The sequence below is a fragment of the Canis lupus genome, chromosome 16 (assembly GCF_011100685.1).
Source record: "Canis lupus familiaris isolate Mischka breed German Shepherd chromosome 16, alternate assembly UU_Cfam_GSD_1.0, whole genome shotgun sequence".
Lineage (NCBI taxonomy): Eukaryota > Metazoa > Chordata > Mammalia > Carnivora > Canidae > Canis > Canis lupus.
This window is the reverse complement of record NC_049237.1, coordinates 37,827,245-37,850,593: the sequence shown is the minus strand read 5'-3', so window position 1 is coordinate 37,850,593 and position 23,349 is coordinate 37,827,245. Positions and strand designations below refer to the sequence as shown.

General features: G+C 35.4%; 1 protein-coding gene across 3 annotated transcripts in view; it reads right to left on the bottom strand.

The window, feature by feature from the left end:
• Positions 1 to 1,908: 1,908 nt before the first annotated feature.
• Positions 1,909 to 23,349, bottom strand: part of C16H8orf48 (chromosome 16 C8orf48 homolog) — a 32,982-nt gene continuing 11,541 nt past the window's right edge. Inside the window, exons 2-3 of one of the 3 annotated variants that reach the window (XR_005371572.1) lie at positions 7,261 to 7,463; positions 1,909 to 2,054 (exon numbers count right to left, since the gene is read on the bottom strand). Coding sequence is in view for 2 of the 3 variants with exons in the window: in XM_038560230.1 (XP_038416158.1) it covers positions 21,880 to 21,892 (13 nt within the window). In the remaining variant the exon portion in view is untranslated. Of the gene's footprint in view, positions 2,055 to 7,260; positions 7,464 to 13,629; positions 13,829 to 21,864; positions 21,893 to 23,349 lie in introns of those variants that run through there. The other 2 variants (XM_038560231.1, XM_038560230.1) reach the window with 2 other exon arrangements.

Sequence of the window (23,349 nt, the reverse complement as noted above, 5' to 3'; positions counted from 1 at the left end):
TATAAATATCTATATATAAACATTTGGGCCATTCTGCAACTATCCCAATCCTAAGCTTTCTACATCCCTGACTTCTAACACAATAGCTTTCATATCACCTCCTATATCTTGATATATGACCTATCAGAACTTTTAAAACTTTTACAAATTGATAGAGGTCTTTTACAAATTGGGAGGTACGTGTGGGTGGCATCACTTTCCTCACATTGTCTGGAAATAACCATTAGAATTAACTGAAGGTGGAATGAGAAAGTGAAGTCTCACTTTAAACAGAGACATTTTTATTTGCGTGCTTTTCACAAAAATGACACCTCATATTTTAGATTTAGCTTTTAATAGAAATGTAGAGATTTTCCTGAAATGAATACAGAGATAATTTGATTGTGAGACAGATATAAATTGAGACCTGTAGTAAATTAGTGCTTCAGAAAAAACTTTGCATTAAAAAAATTAAATAAAAAAGGCCTGTTAAGAGCTTCTCAGAATCTCCTGAGAGACTGTTTGTAGAAAGAAACCAATACTTATGCAGGGAATATTTTCTTATAATAAAGGCAATTAAGCCAACTGAATAGGAGATCAAGAAAAAAGTATCCATAAGTTCAGTGCAGTCCTGCCTGGTAACAGAAGATGAATGAATGGTGAATGTTATGAGTTCTTCAGGTTCTAAGATTTTAGGATATGTTTGATGGTTGGTTTACAAGCCACACAAACCATTACAGTAAACCCCCACCCCCTTATCCACAGGGCATACATTCCAAGACTCCCAGTGGATGCTTGAAAGTACAGATACTACTGAACCGTATATATACTGTGTTTTTTCCTATACATACATACCTATGATCAAGTTTTTTTTTTTAATTTTTATTTATTTATGATAGTCCCACACAGAGAGAGAGAGAGGCAGAGACACAGGCAGAGGGAGAAGCAGGCTCCATGCACCAGGAGCCCGACGTGGGATTCGATCCCGGGTCTCCAGGATCCCTATGATCAAGTTTTAATGTATGAATAGACACAGCAGGAGATTAGCAACAATAACTAGTAATGAAATAGAACAATTATAACAGCATACTATTATAAAAGTTATATGAATGTGATCTGTCTTTCCAAATACCCTATTGTACTGTACTCACTCACCTCCTGATAAGTGAAATGATAAAATGCCTACATGATGAGATGAAGTGAGGTGAACGAATAAGCCCTGGGATGTAGTGTTAGGCTACTACTGACCTTCGACAATTCAGCAGAAGGAGGATCATCTGCTTCTGGACTGAGGTTGACTGTGGGTAATAAAAACCTCAGAAACCAGAAAGTGAAACCATGGATAAGGAGGCACTACAGGCATACCTTGTCTTATCATGCTTTGCTTCATTACACTTACAGATCATTGTTTAAGGTTTGTTGCAACCCTTTGTGGAGCAAGACTATTGACACCATTTTCCCATCAGGATTTGCTTAACTTTGTGTCTCTGTGTCATACTTCAGTAATTCTCACAATGTTGCAATTTTGTCATTATTATATTTGTTATGTGATCTGTGGTCAGTGATTACAACTCGCTGAAAGCTGAGATGATGGTGAGCAGTTTTTAGCAATATAGTATTTTTAAATTAAGATATGTACTTTTTTTAAGCGTAACACTATGGCACAGCTAATGGACTAACATGTAATGTAAATATAATTTTTATGTGCACTGGGGAATCAAAAAATCATGTTATTATGATATTGATTTTATTGCAGTGGTCTGGAATCAAATCCTCAATATCTCTGAGATATACCTGTACTGTAGATTGATATTTTGTTTATTCTATCAGATTTTATTGATTAGAACACTGTATGAAATGGAGAAGGAAGTAAAGCTTAAACATACATTCACTTAAGAAATATTTTTTCCAAGGTCCCTGGAGGGCACAGTCATTTAAATGGCAGACAGTCAGTTTTGACTCAGGTCCTGATCACGAGATTGTGAGATGGAGCCCCATGATAGGCTGTGTGCTCAGTGTGGGGTCTCCTTGAGATTCTCTGTTCCTCTTCCTCTGCTTACTCTCTCTCTCTCTCTCTGAAATAAATCAATACATCTTTATTTTTTTAAAAAAGGAAATACTTTTTCAATGCCGACTCATTGCAAAGCCCTGTTTAGGATATTAAGATACATCAGCAAATAAAACAAAATCCTCTTTCTCATGGAGTTTATATTCTATTGGATGAGATAACTAGTAAACAAACACATAAATAAATGCTATCAAGAATAAATAAAGCAAAGTAAGAAGGGTATGATGAAAGGTGTATTTGCAATTTCCATGGGTGGTCAAAGAAGATCCCACAGTATAGCTGACTTTTGTTTGTTTGTTTGTTTGTTTGTTTTTTAATAATAAATTTATTTTTTATTGGTGTTCAATTTGCCAACATACAGAATAACACCCAGTGCTCATCCCATCAAGTGCCCCCCTAGTGCTCATCACCCATTCACCCCCACCCCCTGCCCTCCTCCCCTTCCACCACCCCTAGTTCGTTTCCCAGAGTTAGGAGTCTTCATGTTCTGTCTCCCTTTCTGATATTTCCTACCCATTGCTTCTCCCTTCCCTTCTATTCCCTTTCACTATTATTTATATTCCCCAAATGAATGAGACCAGATAATGTTTGTCCTTCTCCGATTGACTCATTTCACTGAGCATAATACCCTCCAGTTCCACCCACGTTGAAGCAAATGGTGTATTTGTCATTTCTAATGGCTGAGTAATATTCCATTGTATCCATAGACCACATCTTCTTTATCCATTCATCTTTCGATGGACACCGAGGCTCCTTCCACAGTTTGGCTATTGTGGACATTGCTGCTATAAATGAAACGCCGGGACACCTGCACCCCGATGTTTATATAGCTGACTTTTGAACTGAGAACTGAATGCAAAAAAATCCATGTGGGGGAGGGTTACTCCAGGACAGTAGTCAGGTCAAGTTCCTGAGGCAGGTGTGCAATTGACACCTTCCAGGAATGACCGGAAGGCCAATGTACCCACAGAGTGCCAGGAGCAAGTAGGGAAGTGGAAGAGAAGAAAAAAGAGTTAAGTGAGGTAGAGAACTGGGCTGAGAGACCAGGCTGCTCTAAGCCATCTACGAGATTTGTACTTTATTTTAAATGAGGTTAGAAGGTATTAGAGAGATTTTAAGATCACTTATTAGAGTAGGATGCCATTTGGAGGGTCAGGAGATGAATATGATCTGACTCCTCTTTTAAAGGATTGGCCAGTCTGCTCTATGGAGCATAGACTGCAGGTCAGCAGTGTAGAAAAAGGGAAGCCAGTTAGGAAAGTTAGCCAATGGTCAGCTGTGCTAGGCAGTCCTGGTCCAAGTGTTGAGAAGTTGGATTAAAGCTATATGCTTAAAAGAAATTGACAGAACTAGGTGAAGAATGTGTGTCAAAACAAGTTAGAACTACAAAACTGGAAAATGCAACTCCCGGATAAATCAAACAAAACTATCTGATTTGTAATATAGACGTAAGATGTATAAATTTATATACACTTTTGTTGAAAATATTATGCATCAATAACCATAGTATAAAGAAATGTCTCACAGGTGACACTGTCCTGAGTTGAATAAGGTAGTTCCAAAAATAGTGAGCTACTCCCATAATTAAAAGTTTCAAGGCGGAGACCATGTGCATCCCTCCACAGTGGTGTTCTAGAGGGCTCCGGTATCATCACATGAGAGATTATATTTCTTGGATTTAAGCCTTTTTTATGATTTTCATTCTACCGGGGGGGGGGGGGGATTAGGAGAAATGAACATACAATGGAAAAACTTCAAAGAAATGAAAGATAAGTTTTATTTTCCTGTAATCTTTCTTTCAAAATATCCTTAATACCATAAGCTTCAGTGAAATATATGTTGGTTCCTTCACTGATGCATGAATACACCCACAGCAGATTGTACATACAAAACCTCCGTCAACAAATAGAGAATGGTTTCATTGTCTGCAATAGCATTCCCTGATTGGAAGCAGTCCCTTGGGTATTCATTACTGAAGATAAATCCCACCCCCTTGAAACTGCGGCTGCCCTTAGCCCTTGAAACTGCGGCCACCACTCATGATTATCAGACAAGACATAGCTGGTGAATCCATTTGTTCTATTCAGCTTTAGACCAACACAGGTGATTAACCAGGTAAAACTCTTATTCTTCTTCTTGTATTCAATATCATATATAGCAATATATCTATATGCTAATGCTATTATGGGAGAGGTTTGCATATTAACACATTTCTGAAAATGTAGTCCTGATACTTTACTCATAAAGGAAAGTTCTCTAATGGGAGAAAAATGCCTATACTTAAGTATACATTTTTTTAAAAAATTGAAATGCATAGGGTCACTCTCTTCTATTATTTGAAGTTGCATTCATCTAAAAATGTAATGCTTTCTTGTGGAAGTATAAATTTTGAACAATAATTGATAGTTGCAATGCTCTGATGTAACTATCTGAAAATATGATTTTTGCTACATAGTTCAAAGTGAAATATTTTTTCAGTTTAACGCAGACGATGTGGGATTTGCATTTTCATTTTTGTTTCCATCTCATCATTTTATTGAATAATTTCAGTACACAATATCATAAAGTTAGCATTGCATTTTGAAGTAATCTTTATGAATGCTTATAGTCATTTCAATTAGAAAAATTAATTTTATAGTGTTCTTTTTATCAGAACTTTTTCATAGAATTTGATCAAAAGCTATTAAATAAATCATGTATGTCTCCTGACAATTAACTAATGTGCCAAATAGATCCAAGCATTCCCAGAGAAATATGTTAGCAAGGCTATATTTTCTAAAGGCATAGCTTTTTCAAAATGCAGAGCTGCTTGATCAACAATGTTATAAATGAAATGATTGGTTGCCTTGAGGTTGAGAGCTAATTGAATGAACAGAGTGTTTCTCCTTACAGCAACCTATAACACTAATGGATAAGCTAATTCTTTCTTCCCTAAAGTAATTGCACAGTCATCCTTAATTTAAAATCACTTGCATTTACTCAGTTGTTTTCAAACAGGGCAAAGGTCCTGAACAGTTGTACTGGAGAGATTTAAATTGTCAATATGACGTAGAGTGTAGGACCTTTCAGTGTAAGTAATTAAAATTTACTGTGCATCTTTTTTTTAATGTTATGTTGAATACACTATCTACTATGATTAGCAAGAAAGCTAATATTTCTACAAATTGACCTTATAAAACCCTAATTATGATCTTATTAGTTCTCTGGTTGATTCAATTGCTTTTCTGTTTCCGCATCATGTAGGAAATTCTGAATAAAATATTGAAGAAAAATTTCAGAGATTCTTATCAGTCAAACTCTGCCTAGATTAGTGAATTGTATTTATTATTTTTAAAAATATTGCTAAGATTCCTAAACCAGTGAATGATGTTAGAAACATTATATAGATATGTGTGACAGTAAAAGTCAGTACCTTAATGTCTACATGAGAAAACCAAGCCCATATTTCCATTACTGTCTTCATGCACAAGAGTAAATGATTACAAGCTAAGTATTACTCCATGTTTTTAGTATTTCATATTATAGACAGTGTACAGAGCAAGATTATTTTTTGAATTTTATTAAACATAACTTCATTTTTCAAACCATTTATTAATGTTCTTAAATTTAGCTATCTTAAAATTTAGCATGTTTGCTTTATTTTATTTTAATAGCTATGCTATCTAAAGTATTGCCACCCAAAACTCCTAAGAAATCTTAATTTCTAGAGTCTTAAAATAAGTTGAAAATAAGTTTTCAACATACCTAGCAAAAAGGCCTATGCCTTAAAATCCAATTATATTATTATGTATGGTGACAGATGGTAACTACACTTAGCATGGTGAGTGTAACAATGTATACAGAATTGTCAAATCACTATGTTGTAACACCTGAAACTAAAATAATATTTTATGTCATCTATACTTCAATTAAAAAATTCAATTATATTATCAGTACAAGTAGAAATGGCTTGATGACAGAAAATTAATTTGCTGCAGATGCTTTTATCTAAACAGATTTTTAAAATACAGGAGAATACAAAGGCCTTACGTTGAAACCTTCACAGAATTGGAAAGTATAAAAAGCCAAAATTCTTAGAAATAGTAGGAATTTGAGATAAAAGTGGTTTTATTTTTGTTTCTTTGTTCAGTAGCCTGGAAAAGGCTTGATTTTGCCACAACTTAAAAAAAAAAAATCTATGAAGAATTTTGAGCAGACACAAAAACAGGCAGAGTAGCATAATGAACTTCTAGGTAGCCTGGACTAAGTGTTAGTAATTAACATATAGGTGCATCCTTGCCTCATACATCACCCTTCAATCCGTCCTAGTTCCTCTGTTATTTTGAAGTAAATTCTAGGCATCATATAATTTCATCTGTAGGTATTTCAGCATGCATTGCTAACAAACATTTTTCTTTAAAATGCAATTGACCCTTGAAGAAAATGGGTTTGAACTACATGGGTCCACTTATATGTGGATTTTTAAAAATAAAAACAGTACAGTAATGTATTTTCCTTATGATTTTCTTTTTTTAAAAAGATTTTATTTATTTATTCATGAGAGACACAGAGAGAGAGGCAGAGACACAGGCAGAGGGAGAAGCAGGCTTCATGCAGGGAGCCAGACGTGAGACTCGATCCCAGGGTCTCCAGGATCAGGCCCTGGGCTGGAGGGGATGCTAAATCATTGAGCCACCGGGCTGCTCAGATTATGATTTTCTTAACATTTTCTCTTCTTTACCTTACATATAGGAATACATTATATAATACATATTATGAAATATATGTTAAGCTACTGTTTATGTTATTGTTAAGGTTTCTGATCAATAGTCAGCTATTAGTTTTGAGGGAATCAAAAGTTATATTTAGATTGATTTTCAACCATGGGACAGGTTGGCATCCCTAAATCCCAAGTTGTTCAAGGATCAACTATACTACAACAGCATGATCACATTTTTAAAAAAATAAGCATCCTTAGTTATCACTACGTATATATTAAATGTATAACTATCCTGTAGCCTCCTAAATGTCATTTTTCAAACATTTGTTTAAATCAGGATCTAAATAAAGCTCACACATGGCAATTCAGTTGATTCTTTTTTAATCTATAAATTTTCCTATCTCTTTTTTCCCCTTGCACTTTGTTGAAATATCTCTAGATTTTTGTCTTGTAGAATATCTATCTGGACTTTCTAACTATCGTATTGTGGCATGACTTTAGCATGTTGCTTTACCTTCCACGTTGTATGCTGTCATTTGCGTCTAGAGAATCGCTCAGATTCAGTTTCCATTTTTGGCCAGGAACTTCAGGGTTAGCTTTGTGTTCCTCCATCAGGAGACACTGAGCGTGTGGTTGTTTTCCTTTTGGTGATACCAGCAGGCATGAGTGTTCGATGTTGTATATTTCGTTTTGAAATGTAAAAGCATACAGTGAATTCTGAAAAATGAAAATTGAAGATATTTAATGAAAAACAACCCAAAATGAAGTATGAATATCACTTCTGGGTTACTTGGCTGGCAAAATCTGGTGGTTTTGCCCAGAACTGCAGTTTCTAGAGCTTGAAATTCGTATACAGTAAAAATTAAATGTTTCATATTTCTTAGAAATTGCACACTCAATTCCTTCCTTCTATTCCCTTTTCTCTGTTTTGTTTGTTTGTTTGTTTGTTTCTTTGTCCTACTACTCCAGCTCTTCAGGGGACACTCAAACAAGTTACTTAAGTTGTCATTTCATGCATGATCTTTATTGTTGCCATCTCATATACTGATAATTCTAACAATTACTTCCCTATAAATATTAACTTGGTTATATAATAGTTATGTTTCTAGGAATCAAAAAGAGGGCATGTAGCCTGAAAAGTAATATTTGCTCTACTTTTACTGACCTAAGAAATATGACTCACATGTTAAAATGACAACTTTTAAAAAAATTTTTTGACAACTCTTAAAAAAAGATTTATTTATTTATTAGAGAGAGAGTCAGGAGTGGGAGGAGGGGCAGAGGGAGAGAGAGAGGAAAGCAGACTCCCCACTGAGTTGGGATCCCCATGAGCATGGGACTCCATTTTAGGACCCTGAGGTCATGACCTGAGCTGAAACCAAGAGTCAGATGCTCAACTGGCTGAGCCACCCAGGTGCTCCAAAGCACCAGCTGTTTTTTTTTTTTTTTTTTTTTAAGTTATATTTATGGGATCAAATGGCAGAATAATTTTTGATAATTTTCTCAGATAGGAACTTATGCATTAAAGTATAAGAAAGCATCTGCTTATTGGAAAATGGGAATCAGAGCTCAAGAGCTAGTCAGAAACCTGATTCCTGGAAATAAAACATGGGAAGCCAGTCCTAGAGCAAAGCTAACTTATTGGTGGAAGGCTAGGCATTATATTAGCACTGCTTGAAGCTGTCCCCGAGAATAACATTAAATGGGGCACAAGGGCATCTTTCACGTGGGATTTATATGAGTTTATCTTAAGAGATTAGATGATAGGGCATCTGGGTTGCTCAGTAGGTTAAGTGTGCCTTCAGCTCAGGTCATGATTCTGGAGTCCTGGGAGTCTGGGATCAAGCCCCTCATTGGGCTCCCTGCTCAGCAGAGAGTCTGCTTCTCCCCTGCCCCTCACCCTGCTCATGTTCTGTCTCTCTAATAAATAAATAATCTTAAAAAAGAGAGAGATAGATGAGATGAAAGTGGAGTTCCATTTTTAAAAGTGTGTAAGACCCCAAATAAATAAATATGTATTTATCAGGAAGTACTGAACAAGCAAAAAATGAAATACAAGTTAAATCAGAAAAAATATCCATGATGGTTTTACAAAATGGATTTTACATATAGAAAGAATATATTCCATTTAGAGTAGTTAAATGAGTTTACACTGCAAATAGGCAAATGCATACAAATAATGGCCCTGATCAGTTGATGCTTATAAATGTCTATATGTATATAATATGAAAATAAAATAAGGAAAAAAAAAACTTCATTTTGGGTGCTGTTTATGCCAATTCCATTATTTTATGCAAAAAAAAATGTATTTACTTTGAATGAAAAAGAATTCTTCAACTACCTAAGATTTTGAAAGGCAGAAAAATAAAAGGAAATCTTTATTGGGAATAAAGATAATCATACTTTACATATGATTATATAGTTTTATATTGTCACTTTTCCTTTGTTTTAACTCTATCTGTACTTTCTGATTTGAGTCGAGATGATTTGCTTGAGAGTTGCCTAGTAATTGACAAAATATGCAAAATTTCTTAATGTTGAGTAATTTTTACACTTCCTTGGATATCCCATTATAGCTAATTTTCTAAGATTTAGATAATGTGAGTGACTGTAGAGGTATACCTCATTTTATTGTGCTTCACTTCATTGTGCTTTGCAGGGAACACATTTTTTTGCAAATTGAATGTTTATGGCAACCCTGTGTTAGGCAAGTCTATCGTGCCATTTTTCTAACAGCATTCACTCACCTTGTGTCCATCATATTTTGGTAATTCTGCAATATATCAAACTTTTTAATTATTATTTTATTTACTATGGTGATCTATGATTAGTAGATAAGACTATTGTAATTGTTTGGGGTACTATGAAAGGAAGAGTCTCACATCTCTCACTTTAAATCCAAAGCTAGAAATGATTAAGCTTAGTTTCGAAGACTTGTCAAAAGCTGAGATAGGCTGAAAGCTAAGCCCCTTGTGCCAAACAGTTAACCAAGCTGTGAATGCAAAGGAAAAACTCTTGAAGGAAATTAAAACTGTCATTCCAGTCAACACAGGAATGATAAGAAAGTGAAAATGCCTTCATGCTGATAGGAAAAAAGTTTGAGTAGTCTGGATAGAAGATCAAACTAACCATGTTTCCTTAAGTCAAAGCCTAATCCAGAGCAAGGCCATAATTCTCTTCAATTCTATGAGGGCTGAGAGAGATGAGGAAGCTGTAGAAGGAAGTTTAAAGCTAGCTGGGGTTGATTCATGATGTTTAAGAACAGAAGACATCTCCATAACATAAAAATGCAGGGCGAAGCAGCAAATGCTGTTGTAGAAGCTGTAGCAAGTTATTCAGAAGACATAGCTCAGATAAATTGTGACGGTGACTACACTAAACAGATTTTTAGTGTAGACAAAAGAGCTGTATTTTGGAAGATGATGCCACCTAGGACTTTCATAGCTAGAGAGGAGAAGTCAGTGCCTGGCTTCAAAGATTTAAAGTGCGGGCTGACTCTCTTGTTAGGGGCTAATGCAGCTAGGTGACTTTAAGTTGAAGCCAGTGCTCATTTACTATTCTGAATATTTTAGAGCCCTTAAGAATTTTGCTAAATCTACTCTGCCTGTGCTCTGGAAAAACAATGCCTGGAGGATAGCACGTCTGCTTATGGCATGGTTTATGGGATATTTTAAGCCCACTGTTGAGATCTATAGATCAGAAAAGATTACTTTCAAGATACCCACTGCTTATTGACAATGTATGTGGTCATCCAAGAACTCTGATAGAGATGTATAATGAGATTAATGGTGTCTTCATGCCTGTGAACATAAAATATATTCTGCAGCCCATGAATCAATGAGGAATTTTGACTTTCAAGGCTTATTATTTAATATAAGACCACTGCCATAAAGAGTGATTCCTCTGATGGATTTAAGCAAAGTAAATAAAAAAATCTGGAAAGGACTCACCATTTGTGATGCCATTAAGGGTATTCATGACTCAAAGGAAGAGGTCAAAATATTAACATGTACAGGAGTTTGGATGAAGTTGATTCCAACCCTCATGGATGACTTTGAGGAGTTCAAGACTTCAGTGGAGGAAGTTAACTGCAGATGTGTTGGAAATAATAAGGGAATGAGGATTAGAAGTGGAGTCTAAATATGGGACTGAGAATTGCTGCAAGCTCATGATCAAACTTGAGTAGATGAGGGTTGCTTCCTTCCTTCCTTCCGTTTTTATTTTTCTTTCCTTTTTAAGTAGGCTCCATGCCCAGTGCAGAGCCCAACATGGGGCTTAAATTCATGACCCTGAGATCAAGACCTGAGCTCAAGAGTCAGATGCTTAATTGACTGAGCTACTCAGATGCCCCAAAAGTGTTTTTTTGGTTTTTGTTTTTCTTTCTTTCTTTCTTTCTTTCTTTCTTTCTTTCTTTCTTTCTTTCTTTCTTTCTTTCTTTCTTTCTCTCTTTCTTTTGATGGAATCTACTCCTAGAGAAGAGGCTGTGGAGATTATTGAAATGACAACAAAAAATTGAGAATATTCCATAAACTAGGCTGATAAAGCAGAGGCAGGGTTTGAGAAAATTGACTCCAATTTTGAAAGAAGCTCTACTATGGGTAATATCTATTAAACAGCAATCTATTTTGCAGAGAAATAGTTTGGGAAAGGAAGAGTCAATCAATGAGCGAACATCATTGTTGTCTTATTTTAAGAAATTACTGCAACCACCACCCCAATCTTCAGCAACCACCACCCTGATCAGTCAGCAGCCATTAGCATCAAGGTCAGGTCCTTCACCAAAAAAAAAGATGATGACTTATTGAAACTTACATGATGGGTAGGATTTTTTTAGCAATAAAGTACTATTAATTAAAATATGTACATTTTTAGCTATAATGTAGAGCATATTTAATATACTACAGTATAGTGCAAACATAACTTTTATATGCATTAAGAACCAAAAAATTCATTTGACTCGCCTTATGGCAATATTTGCTTTATTGCTCTGGTCTGGTACTGAACCTGTAATATCTCTGAGGTATGCTGATATACTTCTTTAGTGGAAATGTTGAGCCTCACTGAGACATTTTAATTACTTTAGGTTTTAATTTCCCACAAGAATTCCCTAATTTATTTCCTCTTACTTAAGTTTTCAATCAGTGAATCCTATCCAATCTATGCCTTAAGAGAGTTTGTAAATTAATTGAAAGGTTATCAGAGGAACAGACATGTCTCCTCATAGTACACTTACTTAAATATAAGTCCATAAAGAAATAATTGAGAATTACATGATTTGGAGCCCCTTGCAGCCTGAGTTTTTGGCACAACTCCTAAAAGAAGAGAAGCATTTTTTTTTTTATTGCCTTCTAATGACAAGGCTTAAGGGTTCTTGAGATATGGCCATCTGGATGAGTGCCTCCAACTAATAAAACTGGGTAGTGCCTCCAATTCAGGCTAGGCTCATTTGCGAATGGTGCACATGATAAGGACGCTAAACCTGATCAGATGTCCAATAGGTCCGTAACTTACAAAAGCTGATATGTACATAGTAAGTTTGAGCTTTGTTTTGCTTTCTCAACTGTATTTTAGTTATTATTTAAGGACATTATAACACTTTTTCTTTCTTCAGAATTGTACTAGCTATTCAAGGACCTTTACATTTCCCAGTTGAGAATCAGGTTGTCGAGGTCTATCAAACAAAGAGATTTTTTTTTTATTGGGACTAAACGTAAGTATAAATTGGCTAGAATTGACATTGCAATATTAAGTCTTCCAATCTATATACTTAGTACATGAATCCATTTACTTAGATCTTTGTTAATGTCTCTCAATAATGTTTTATAATTTTCAGGGTAAATTATTTCTGCAAATTCTGTAGTTTATTACTAGATATTTATGTCCTTGGTTTATCCTTAGTTCTTACCTTCTTCATCAGAATTTGGCAATAAATTTATAAAAGAAGATGTTCTCCATCTTTTTGTCATCTAGAATAATTTGACTAATAGAACAATGTTAGTAAAAAACCACCTGAGCCCAGCTTGTATTTAGTGATAAGCAATTAACAAAATTTTCCTCATCAATCTGGATTTGTTTTATTGTATCCAACTCACTTTTAGTAGATTATTATTTTTCTAGGACATTATTCTTTTTATATGAATGTATAAAATTATTTATAAGAGATTGGCATAATGATTTTTACAATTCTTTAATTTCTCCTGCTCTGGTGAATGTATCTGCTTTATTACTTCTAATGTCATATTTTTCTTTTCTTTCTTTTTGTTTTGCTCACACATGACAGGTGAATTTTTATTATTGGTATTTTTTATATAAACAGATCTTTTCAGTCCATATGCTTGTTTTCTAATACACAATTTTTAAAAAGTATCATCTGTGTTAATTTAGTTTGCCTACTTATTTTAGCCTCATTTCTTGTACTTAAGTTAAATGTTTAGTTTAACTTATTTTCAATTATATCTTAGTTACAGAAAGTTATAATTTTCTTAGAGTGTAACTAAACATGAATTATTTTTTACATTTATATTCTATACAGAATTTTATATTTTCTTATCCAGAATAATTAAAATGCTAGTTTTGCAACCATTCCCAATGGCAAAAAAAGTTTATTTCTCAAAATTCCAGCTTATTCATGGTGTGAGGCAAAGTTGATATAAACATATATATATGCAAAGAAGTTGACTTGGGGTTGATAGGTCATTTGTAAGATCACTGCCTAAACTGATTTATTGCATACTGGTTATTAAAGCAGAGTAACAAAAATAATAATGCAATGATAATAAAGTTTACTTTGAGTCATTTGAAGAAAAATACAAATGTGTATTTTGTTTGCAAATGTAAATTTATTAATATCAGCATATGAATTGAAGAATAATAACTCACTTTATGTTTTATTTAGCCATGAAACTCTTTCTTCACAGAAAATAGGTATTGAATATATAATAATAAAAATAAACAAAGCAGAACTACTGTTGAGTGGGCTCATCAGAGGTGGGGAGGGATGGGTTTGTCCAGATCTCCCCTCTGCCTACCCAGGAGAAGGCAGCTCTTGACAGGTTTCTTAGCAGCATGCAGAAAACACTCATCTATTTGAAAAATGATATGAGGGGAAAAACAGTAAAATTTTAGTTGGATTTCATTTTCTTTGTTATACTTCTCTGGAGTATCATACTTATTCTCATTTGACATTGTAATAATTCTAATTCTACATAAAAATCTGAACTAACACTCCAAAAACTCGAGAAAGTAACCTTCTCTATAAAATAAGAAAGTGGAAGCCTAGTAAGAGATTTGTTTAGACAGAGGCCAGACCATTGCTGATGGCAGAGTAAAATTAGTAGTCAGACTCTTGATAGTTCTTTACTTTTTCTATATAAACATCTCTAACTCCTGATAATTTATTTAAGTCTGCATTCCATGCAAAGTTAGCTAAATTTAGTTGCCTTGTGGCTTTCTTATTCCATATATGATGTAATTTCAAATCTTGCATATAACAATTCAAATTAAAATAGATCAGAATGTGTCTATAAGTGTTTTCTCAGTCCTTCTATATAGTTATGAAGTGTATTTTGAGTAGAGACTTCTAAGAGAGCAAGATGTTGATTTTGAATAAAAATGTATCCCTTAAATATATATACTTCATGTATCATGATATCATTTCTTCTAGCCTCATCAATGTCTCTCATGTTTGTACATACTACAATTCCATTCAAGCTTTTATCTCTCACACATGTATATGCACATACAATGATCTTTATCCTATTGTAGATATGTAAAATAAGATTTACTCGCTAAAATGAGTAAAATATTTCAATTTATCAATATACTGAAAAGAATAGCCCCCCAAAATAGGATGATGTTTCAGGAAAATTGTTTTAGCTTTACCATGGTATTAAAACTCGTGCAAGTGGCCACAATTAGCAGTCTTAACAAACATTGCATGATTAATTCTCGTAAGTAATGGGAGAAGCAAAGCAGATGGCCCCATCATTTTTTATGTCATTCCTCTAGTTTAAAAATTGTCCAAAGTCAGCTATAATAAAAAGCCAAGATATAAGCTGGAAGTGCATCCATCATTCCTCTGATTTTTCTTTACAAATTAAGTGTGGATAATTTGTTTCATAGTGTTCAAAAATAATATCAATAAATTTGGTAAGAACTTTGGATCCAATAAAGCAACTATAACAGTATTAAATTTTTGGCTAACAGAAGTCCAAGGGAGCATATAATATGGAAAATCTAAATTTTCCTGGTCCTTGCTGGACTTTTTATGAAAAACAAGATGGCACCATTCTTCTAATCTTTTCTTCAAACAACTGAACATTGAAAAAAAGAAGAGAGTGTATTTACATCTGAATTTAGAGTTCAGAGTTCTAGAAGCATGCTTTGGCTCTCTTCTCAATAAGGAACAAAGTTTGTGCTGAAGCAGCCACCCAATCACTGACTATAAAATGTGATACTATTGAAATTAATTTATTTACTATTTTAACTTCCCCCCACAGTCTTTACCATTTGAATCTCAAAAGAACTTATGCAAAGTGGACCATTTACTATAGGTATATTTAAAAATATGTATTTATATATTTTAATATTTATTCATTTATTTGAGAGGAGAGAGAGCTAGAGACCATGTGCAAAGAAGGAGGAGGGGCTGAGGGAGAGAGAGAATCTCAAATAGACTCCAGGCTGAGCACAGAACCCAACTTAGGGCTCAATCTCTCGACCGTTAGGTGATGACCTGAGCTGAAATCAAGAGTCAGACACTTAAACAACTGAGCCACCCAGGCACCCCTAAGTATATTAAGAATATTTAACTCAGGAGGGACTCCTAGGTGGCTCAGTGGTTGAGCTACTGCCTTTGGCTCACGGCACAATCCCAGAGTCCCAGGATCAAGTCCCATTTCAGGCTCGCTGCAGGGAGCCAGCCTCTCCTTCTGCCTATATCTCTGCCTCTATTTCTGTGTGTCTCTCATGAATAAATAAACAAAATCTTTTAAAAAAAGAATATTTAATTCAGGAAATTATTAAACTTATCAGATATATGTCTAGAAGATGTACGTGTACATACATGTAAGAGTAGCATATATAAAAAGAAGAGATTTCCTAAAGTTGTATTTTTCTGGATAATTTTTGAGTGACATATTTTGAAATAAAAAGTCCAGTGCCATAATATGCCATGATCCTGGGTTTCTCACAATATTAAGTGAAACCATTTTATTTAGGTTGATTTAACATTTGTGAATCTACAGAGAAAAAAGTACAGTTCTATTTAAAGATCTTTAAGATACAGAAATACAACAAACCTCAGGCAATGTTTGGCACTGTGTTAATGACACATATTTTCACAATTGGTAATCTTTCTCTACTTGAGAGGATGTTTATGTTTAATATGTATCTCTAATAGTTACCAGCATTATCTTTCACCAAGATTTCTTCAACTCAACAAGAGTCAAAACTGTTAAACAAAGTCAATGTGTTTCTTACTTTTTTCCTTAATCACTTCTTTGATGATTGTAAAGTATCTTTGAAGACTTCAAGATTAAAGATAAATTTTGATATTTATTTAATATTCATGTCATTCATGCCAGGCTATTCAAAATGCCAAAGGTGGGACATTTTGATGCATTTCTCTTTATCAAATTCCAAACACAAAAATGACTTTTGAAATACTGAAGTATATGGTATTTCTGTTTACCTAACTGTTATATCTATTATTCCAAGTATTCACTGATGTTGGTTTCATAGTTAATATACTTTCATGAAACTGAAAACATTTATGATAAAACAGTCAGGAGGATTGCCACCTGACATCTAGAACACTACTCTCTTTCAAAAAGAACATGCTTGTGATTTTTACTAGCAAAAAAAAATGTAAGTTACTAAATGTGTCTTTGATTGGGGAAGAGGGGCTAGAAGCATCTCTATCATTTCTTTCTTAGTGATCTTAATGCCTATGACTGCAAAAGAAAAATGACGATTTCACCAATGACCTTTAGTCATTCCACTCAGATTCTCTATGTGTCTGAAGAGATAGTCTGTGATTCAGACTATCCCATTTTTGCACAAGAAAGATAAAAAGACACAATAAAATAGGAATCAAAAATTGAGAGTCAATCAAATGTTAAATTTGAAAGGAGTTTTCACAGTGCACAAGACCGAATGTGATGGTGACATGAATTGTTGACTTATACATCCTGTGTATGAAATTTTAAAAAATAATAAAATAAGAGAAACCTGAAATCAATCATTGCTCCTAACTTGTTTGAAAACCTGAAACAATCTCTAGATTGCAAGTATATGTTTTAAAGGTGGTCAGAATATTGTTTTGAAAAGCCAATGATAGGGAACGCCTAGGTGGCTCAGTGGTTGAGTGTCTGCCTTTGGCCCAGGGCATGATCCTGGGATCAGGGATCAAGTCCCGCATCGGGCTCCTTGCAGGGAGCCTGCTTCTCCCTCAGCCTATGTCTCTACCTCTCTCTGTGTGTCTCTCATGAATAAATAAATAAAATCTTAAAAAAAAAAAGAAAAGTTGATGATAGGAGAGGTAAAGACCCTGGGTTTAGAAAAAGGGAAATGTATCATGTGCAATGAAAATGAGGATTATAGACACTTAAGAAGTATTGAGTAAAAAATTGAAGAGCTCTGTGAAACACAGACTTGTGAAATTCTCTCAGAATGCAGGCAAGAAGGTGGAAGTGACTTGAGAGAGAATTTGATACAATGATAGAACAGACAGTAGTGACAGAAGCAATGTTCCTTCAAAATAAATTGAAACATTGGCTATAGAATAAACAATTACAGAAAACTCTTCTAAACTGAATACAGGCCTAAGTAAAGCCAAATCACTCTCAGCAAAATCAGTAAAACAGGCCTATACCTCAGAAGGTCATGAGGATTTTATTTGTTTAAGTCAGGAAGTCTTATATTTGGGTTTCATGTTTATTTTTATTCAAGTTTTATTATTATTATATGGTGAGAGAATCTTTACATGAGTATTTTCTTTCCATTTCTTGGCTTGTGCTTCTCACAATATGACGATTTCACCCTGGTGTACAACAATGTAACCATCATGAGCACACACACATGGATGAAGCTCTTTGTCCCCAGAACAGCCTTTCCTCATGGTTGTGCAGGACTGACTTCCTAATCAATTTTTACTGTGTCCCTTCTAAGTCTATCTAAGAGCACCAAGTCTTCTTTTCTAAAATCGTCAAATCAGGTTAGTCCCATAGAAGTCCACTTTGAGAAACTCAGTTTTGCCTCAGTCAGGAGGTGCCCCATGAGACTCTAATAGTAAATAGCCTTCAGGGCACCTGGGTGGCTCAGTCAGTTAAGTGTCTGACTCTTGGTTCTGCTCAGATCATGATCACATGGGTTGGAAGATGGTGCCTGGGAGTCTGGGGCTGGGTCCCAGCAGGGAGTCTGATTGAAAAGTCTTTCCCTCTGCCCCTTTCCCCTCAAATAAATAAATCTTTAAAAAACAAAAACAAAACAAAACAAAACAAAAAACCTTCTTAGGTAAGTGACTTAAAACAGCAAAAGGTTTATTTCTCATCGAAGGCACATATCTATTGCTCTCTCTCTTTTAAAGATTTTATTTATTTGAGAGAGAGAGAGAATAATCAGTAGGGAGGGGCAGAGGGGGAGAGAGAGAGAGAGAAGCAGACTCCTCGCTGAGAAGGAAGCCCAATGTAGGGCTCATCCCAGGACCCCAGGATCATGACCTGAGCCTAAGGCAGTCGCTTAACCAACTGAGCTTTTGCTCTCCTTTATGTTGGCCCATCGCCAGTATCCAAGCTGGCAGGGCAGCCACTATATAGAAATGGCAGGTTGGTAAAGAGTGAACCGATACTTAAAGCTTCCATCCAGAAGGGACACACATCACTTCCATTCAACATTTCACCGAAGAGCACAAATCAGATGGTCACAATAGTTTCAGGGGAGCAAAGAACTGCAATCCTACCATGTACCTAGAAGGAAAACTGGAAATATTTGATGGACAGAGCTAATGGCTACCACATGTTCCCAGCTGAATTTAAGCAGTTAAATTCTCTGGTGCTCCTAAAGTGGGTATGCTGATAAAAACAACTAAGATCCAGGCATTTGGAATTAAGGATGCCAGATTCCCTCTCCAAAACACCTTTGCTTGGCCTGCTGCTCACGAAATTGATGATGGCTCTTATTAAAAATCACATCCAACTGGAACATGGATTGGGTGAGGCACAGTAGAGGATACCATAGTGAAATGCAGAGAAATGTGAACAACTTTGCTACCTCAGGCCATAATATCTTATTCATATACTGAAGCTAAATCTCTTAAACAGAAATAAAAAGAAATAGCACTCAGGCTTGAAATATTTGGAAGGAAAAGGGGGGGCCAAGGGTGTGACCCTATTTAAAAAGCATAACTCAATGAGATTTCCGGGATTAATTATAAGCAACAGATTCCAATAGAATAGTTGGGAATCTAATATGACCAAACCTGGTTAACAGAGATTGATCATTGCGTAGCCACTAAAAACAAACAAACACACGAATAAATAAAACCTAAAGCCCCCCAAACTATACCGTTCAGAGCTGCAGTTTCAGGCAGTAGAGTCTTCTGCTGAACTTGCTCCCAGGGCCCTCTTACAAGTAGTACTCAGAGACTTCATGAGAGAAATCTCCTCAGTGGGAAGAACCTTGGCCACAAGATTGGCTAGCCACGATTCATTTCAGAGTTTCAGCATATGTCTACTGAGTTACTACAAATGCACCTCAGATGAATTTAAAGAGCCAAAGTTTTTTATGACTTTATAAAAATTGAGTAAAATATATTGGTCAAAATTGAAAAACATGTATTTTGGATGGACAAGAGCACTTAAAGCAAAAGAAAAGAAGCAATGAGTTATATACTACCTTAAAAAACTAGTAAGATTGGGGAGCGCCTAGGTAGCTCAGTTGGTTAAGTGTCCCACTCTTGATTTCCGCTCAGGTCATGATCTCAGGATTGTGACACTAAGCCCCAAGTGGGCTCCATGCTGAGTGTGGAGCCTGCTTGAGATTCTCTCTCTCCCTCTTCCTCTGCCTATCCCCACCCCCACTCACAATCTCTGTCTCTCTCTCTCTCAAAAAGAAAAATTCAATAAAAGCTAATAAATTTGACTGCAAACAATGAGGGAGGTATCATAATATAAGTGAAACAAACAAAAGACAAATAGTGATATGGAATTCAAGCATTATAACAAAGTCTCTATGTCACTGAAGTATGAAAAGTTTTTATAGTTCAATAAAAAAAATCATAAAATCACCCAATAGAAAAAAGCAGGAGGAGGCAGACCTACTTGAATTAAAATTTTCTTTTTTTTTAAATGATTTTATTTATTTGACAGAGGGAGAGAGAGAGAACAAGAAGGGGGAGCAGCAGGCAGAGGGAGAGGGAGAAGAGGGCTGGGCAGGAGCCCAATGAGGGCTCCATCCCAGGACCCTGGGATCATGACCTGAGCCAGAGGCAGATGTTGAACAGACTGAGCCACCCAGGTGCCCTTTGAATTAAAATTTTCTGAAAGTCATTCCGAAAGTCAATAAATATCAGACCTTTTGCCCCACATGACTGGTTTTTGGGTTTTGTTTTTGTTTTTGTGTTTGTTTTTCATTCTAAGTGCTTGGTCTCCTTCCTCTATTTGGCTTCTGTTGGATTACCCAGGGGCCTTACCCTTGGCCCGTTTGTTCTATCAATAGGCGCTCTCTTTGAAACATCATCCAATTGTAAGGCTTTAATCCCCATTTGCCAATGAATCGATATCTGATCTCTCCCTCCAAAGTCCAGATATTTATATCAAACTGCTGATTTTAGATCTCCACAAATATATTCCAAAGAAGCATGCATAAGCCTCTGGACTCAGAACAGTTAAGTTTTATAAACTAACACCAGCCTGTTGTTTAGACAGATGAAGGATGGCCTAATGAAGAATATGGATCATGTGGTTAAAATACAAAGAAAAACTTGGCAAGGACTAGCTTTGGTATTTGACTTCTCACTGTGCACTAGCAACCCATAATTGTTATCAGATTCTGTTTTATGTTGAGTGGATATGGTCCAGAACTGTGAAAAATATCTTCTCTTATAGGAATGTGAGGGCAATCTGACTCCATCTGTCACCTGGTCGACTGCCCTGGGGTAAACTAGCTTGTTAGGCAGGTGACCCTCTCCTTTCTTACTTATCTTAAAACTATGTGCTTGGTCACAAAACAAAAGAATTTCCCTAATGTGGAGCAAAAGAGTAGCCATGACCCCTCCTACCCCCCCCCCCATATTTCTCCTAGTCTAATAAATATCACTTAAGCATGAAACCCAAGTCCATATCTTTAGTCTGTGAAAACAGCTGCTGAGATAGTCAAGTAGCCATAATTTCTGAATCATTTGTACATTGAGCCAAAAGTTCAAGGTAAATGGTACGGAGATTTTTATTTGAACTTTTGTTTAATACTGTTTCTGTCATTTTTATGGAAAATACTTTAATTTTATTGCTTTATTATCCAATAAAATTGGGGGTTTTAAATATGCTATACCCCTAGGCTATATTTTTTGTAGCACAGTGAATTTATATTTAATAGTCTTATGTTGGTTGAACATGGCAATTATAATTTTTTACTGTCTGCAAACCTTTTATCTTTCCCTCTCCTCTCTTTCCCTGACTCTCAACAACTATGGAGTAAATATATTCACCTAGATGTCATACACAAAATTCAAAATAATGATTTCTTCCTTGTTATGCCAAACCTCTCTCTTTCCTGGATTCTCTCTCTCTCTCTCTCTCTCTCTCTCGAGTAATCCACACAGTAGCTAAATGTAGATATCATACTTGATACCAGTTTCTCTCTTTTAATCAATTGGTCACCAAAATTTACCCATTCAATGATCCCTATTATTTTTCCATTTTTCATCTATTTTCTCTGCTATCACCTGACTTCAGACCCTCATAGCTCATCAGTTAGTCTAGAACAATGAGTCTTTGCAAAATATACTTGTAACTGGAAGAAATGCCATTTGAATTAAAGACTGAAAATCTGGGATCAAAGTCATACCTATATGCTGAAGGTCAAGGATTTTGGATTTTAGTCTCCACACAATAGGAGTGATGTTACCAAAGCAGTTTTAAAATGTTAACCTAGAATGATAGAGATGTATTGAAATAAAAGCATACTGCAGTCAGAGAAAGAATGAAAAAGTTATTCTAGTAATTAGGGCATGATGAGATAAGGGTCTAGCTATTGGAGTTTCAACTGGAAAAGTTAAGGAAAAGGATGAATTAGAAAATTACAGAAACTTAAAAGGTTGACTAGCACATTATTTGTCTACTTATTTTATTTAAATATCAACATATAATAAAAGATTTCATTTTACTTCCCATGTAAATAGGGCCTAGTGATTAAAGAATCTTCATTGTAGTTCACAATATCATCCAATTTCAAATATAAAGTCACTGCCACATCAGCCATCAAAAGCAAACTCTATTTGTGATGTTCAAAGGTTTAGTTTTATGTTTGAAAAACACCCCAATGCTTTGAATTCTATAAAGCTCTTTAAGCAAAAAAAGAACATACATGTCTCTTCCACATTTATCATTTTGTTCAGCAGAGTTTTGTTTGGAAAATGTCTGTGATATCCAAAAACAAAGTTCCAGATGGAGGAGGTGAAAATAGACATATGTTCCAGCTGTTTTTAATCTCTCATTTTTTTTGGCTGTAGTTAAAATGAAACACACCCTTTAAAAGACAGAATTGTCACTTCAAATGTGAGGGGTTCATATAGTGGCCACTCACAAACTTCTGAATCTTCTATTTTGTATCTGTGCTTGTACATTCTTGTGGCATATATGTGCATGCATGTGTGAGTATGTGTGTGTAAACAATTTGCCTGAGTAGATCTTGTTCTCCAGGTGGAACTACATGCACTGCTAAAACTCTGCTAGACATAAAATCTCCAGTGTAAATTCCTGGGGCACCTGAATGGTGCAGGTGGTTAAACCTCTGACTCTTGGTTTCATCTCAGGATGTGATCTCAGGGTCATGAGATCCAGCTCCATGCTCAGCGCAGAGTCTGCTTGACACTCTCTCTCCCTCTCCTTCTGCCCCTCCTGCTCATGTTCTCTCACTCTCTAAATAAACAAACAAATAAATCTTAAAAAATTCCCTTGTGTACTATTACATTAAGGTACCTGATATAGGTGGATCTTACTTAGCTTTGGCAGATTTCTGGTACCAAGGAGTGATCAAAACTAGGTTCAGAACAGTTATTTATGGAGTTCCACCTTAACGAGTCATATTTGACCAATATCTACAGGCATCTCAAAGTCAGTGTACCCTTGTGGTAATAGAACTGTTCTGTGTCTCCACTGATCAGTGTCAACATCCAGCTGTGATACTGTATTATAGTTTTGCAAGATGTTACCACTAAAAGAAACATCAAATCTCTCTGTGAATCTACAATTATCTCAGAATAACAAATTTGTTAAAAACTTAGTCATTTCAATTATCATGCTCTGCCCCAAGAAAACAAACGTTTTTTATCTTTAAAATCTGCTGGTGACACCAGACATGTACCTGATGGGAACGTAGGCATCAA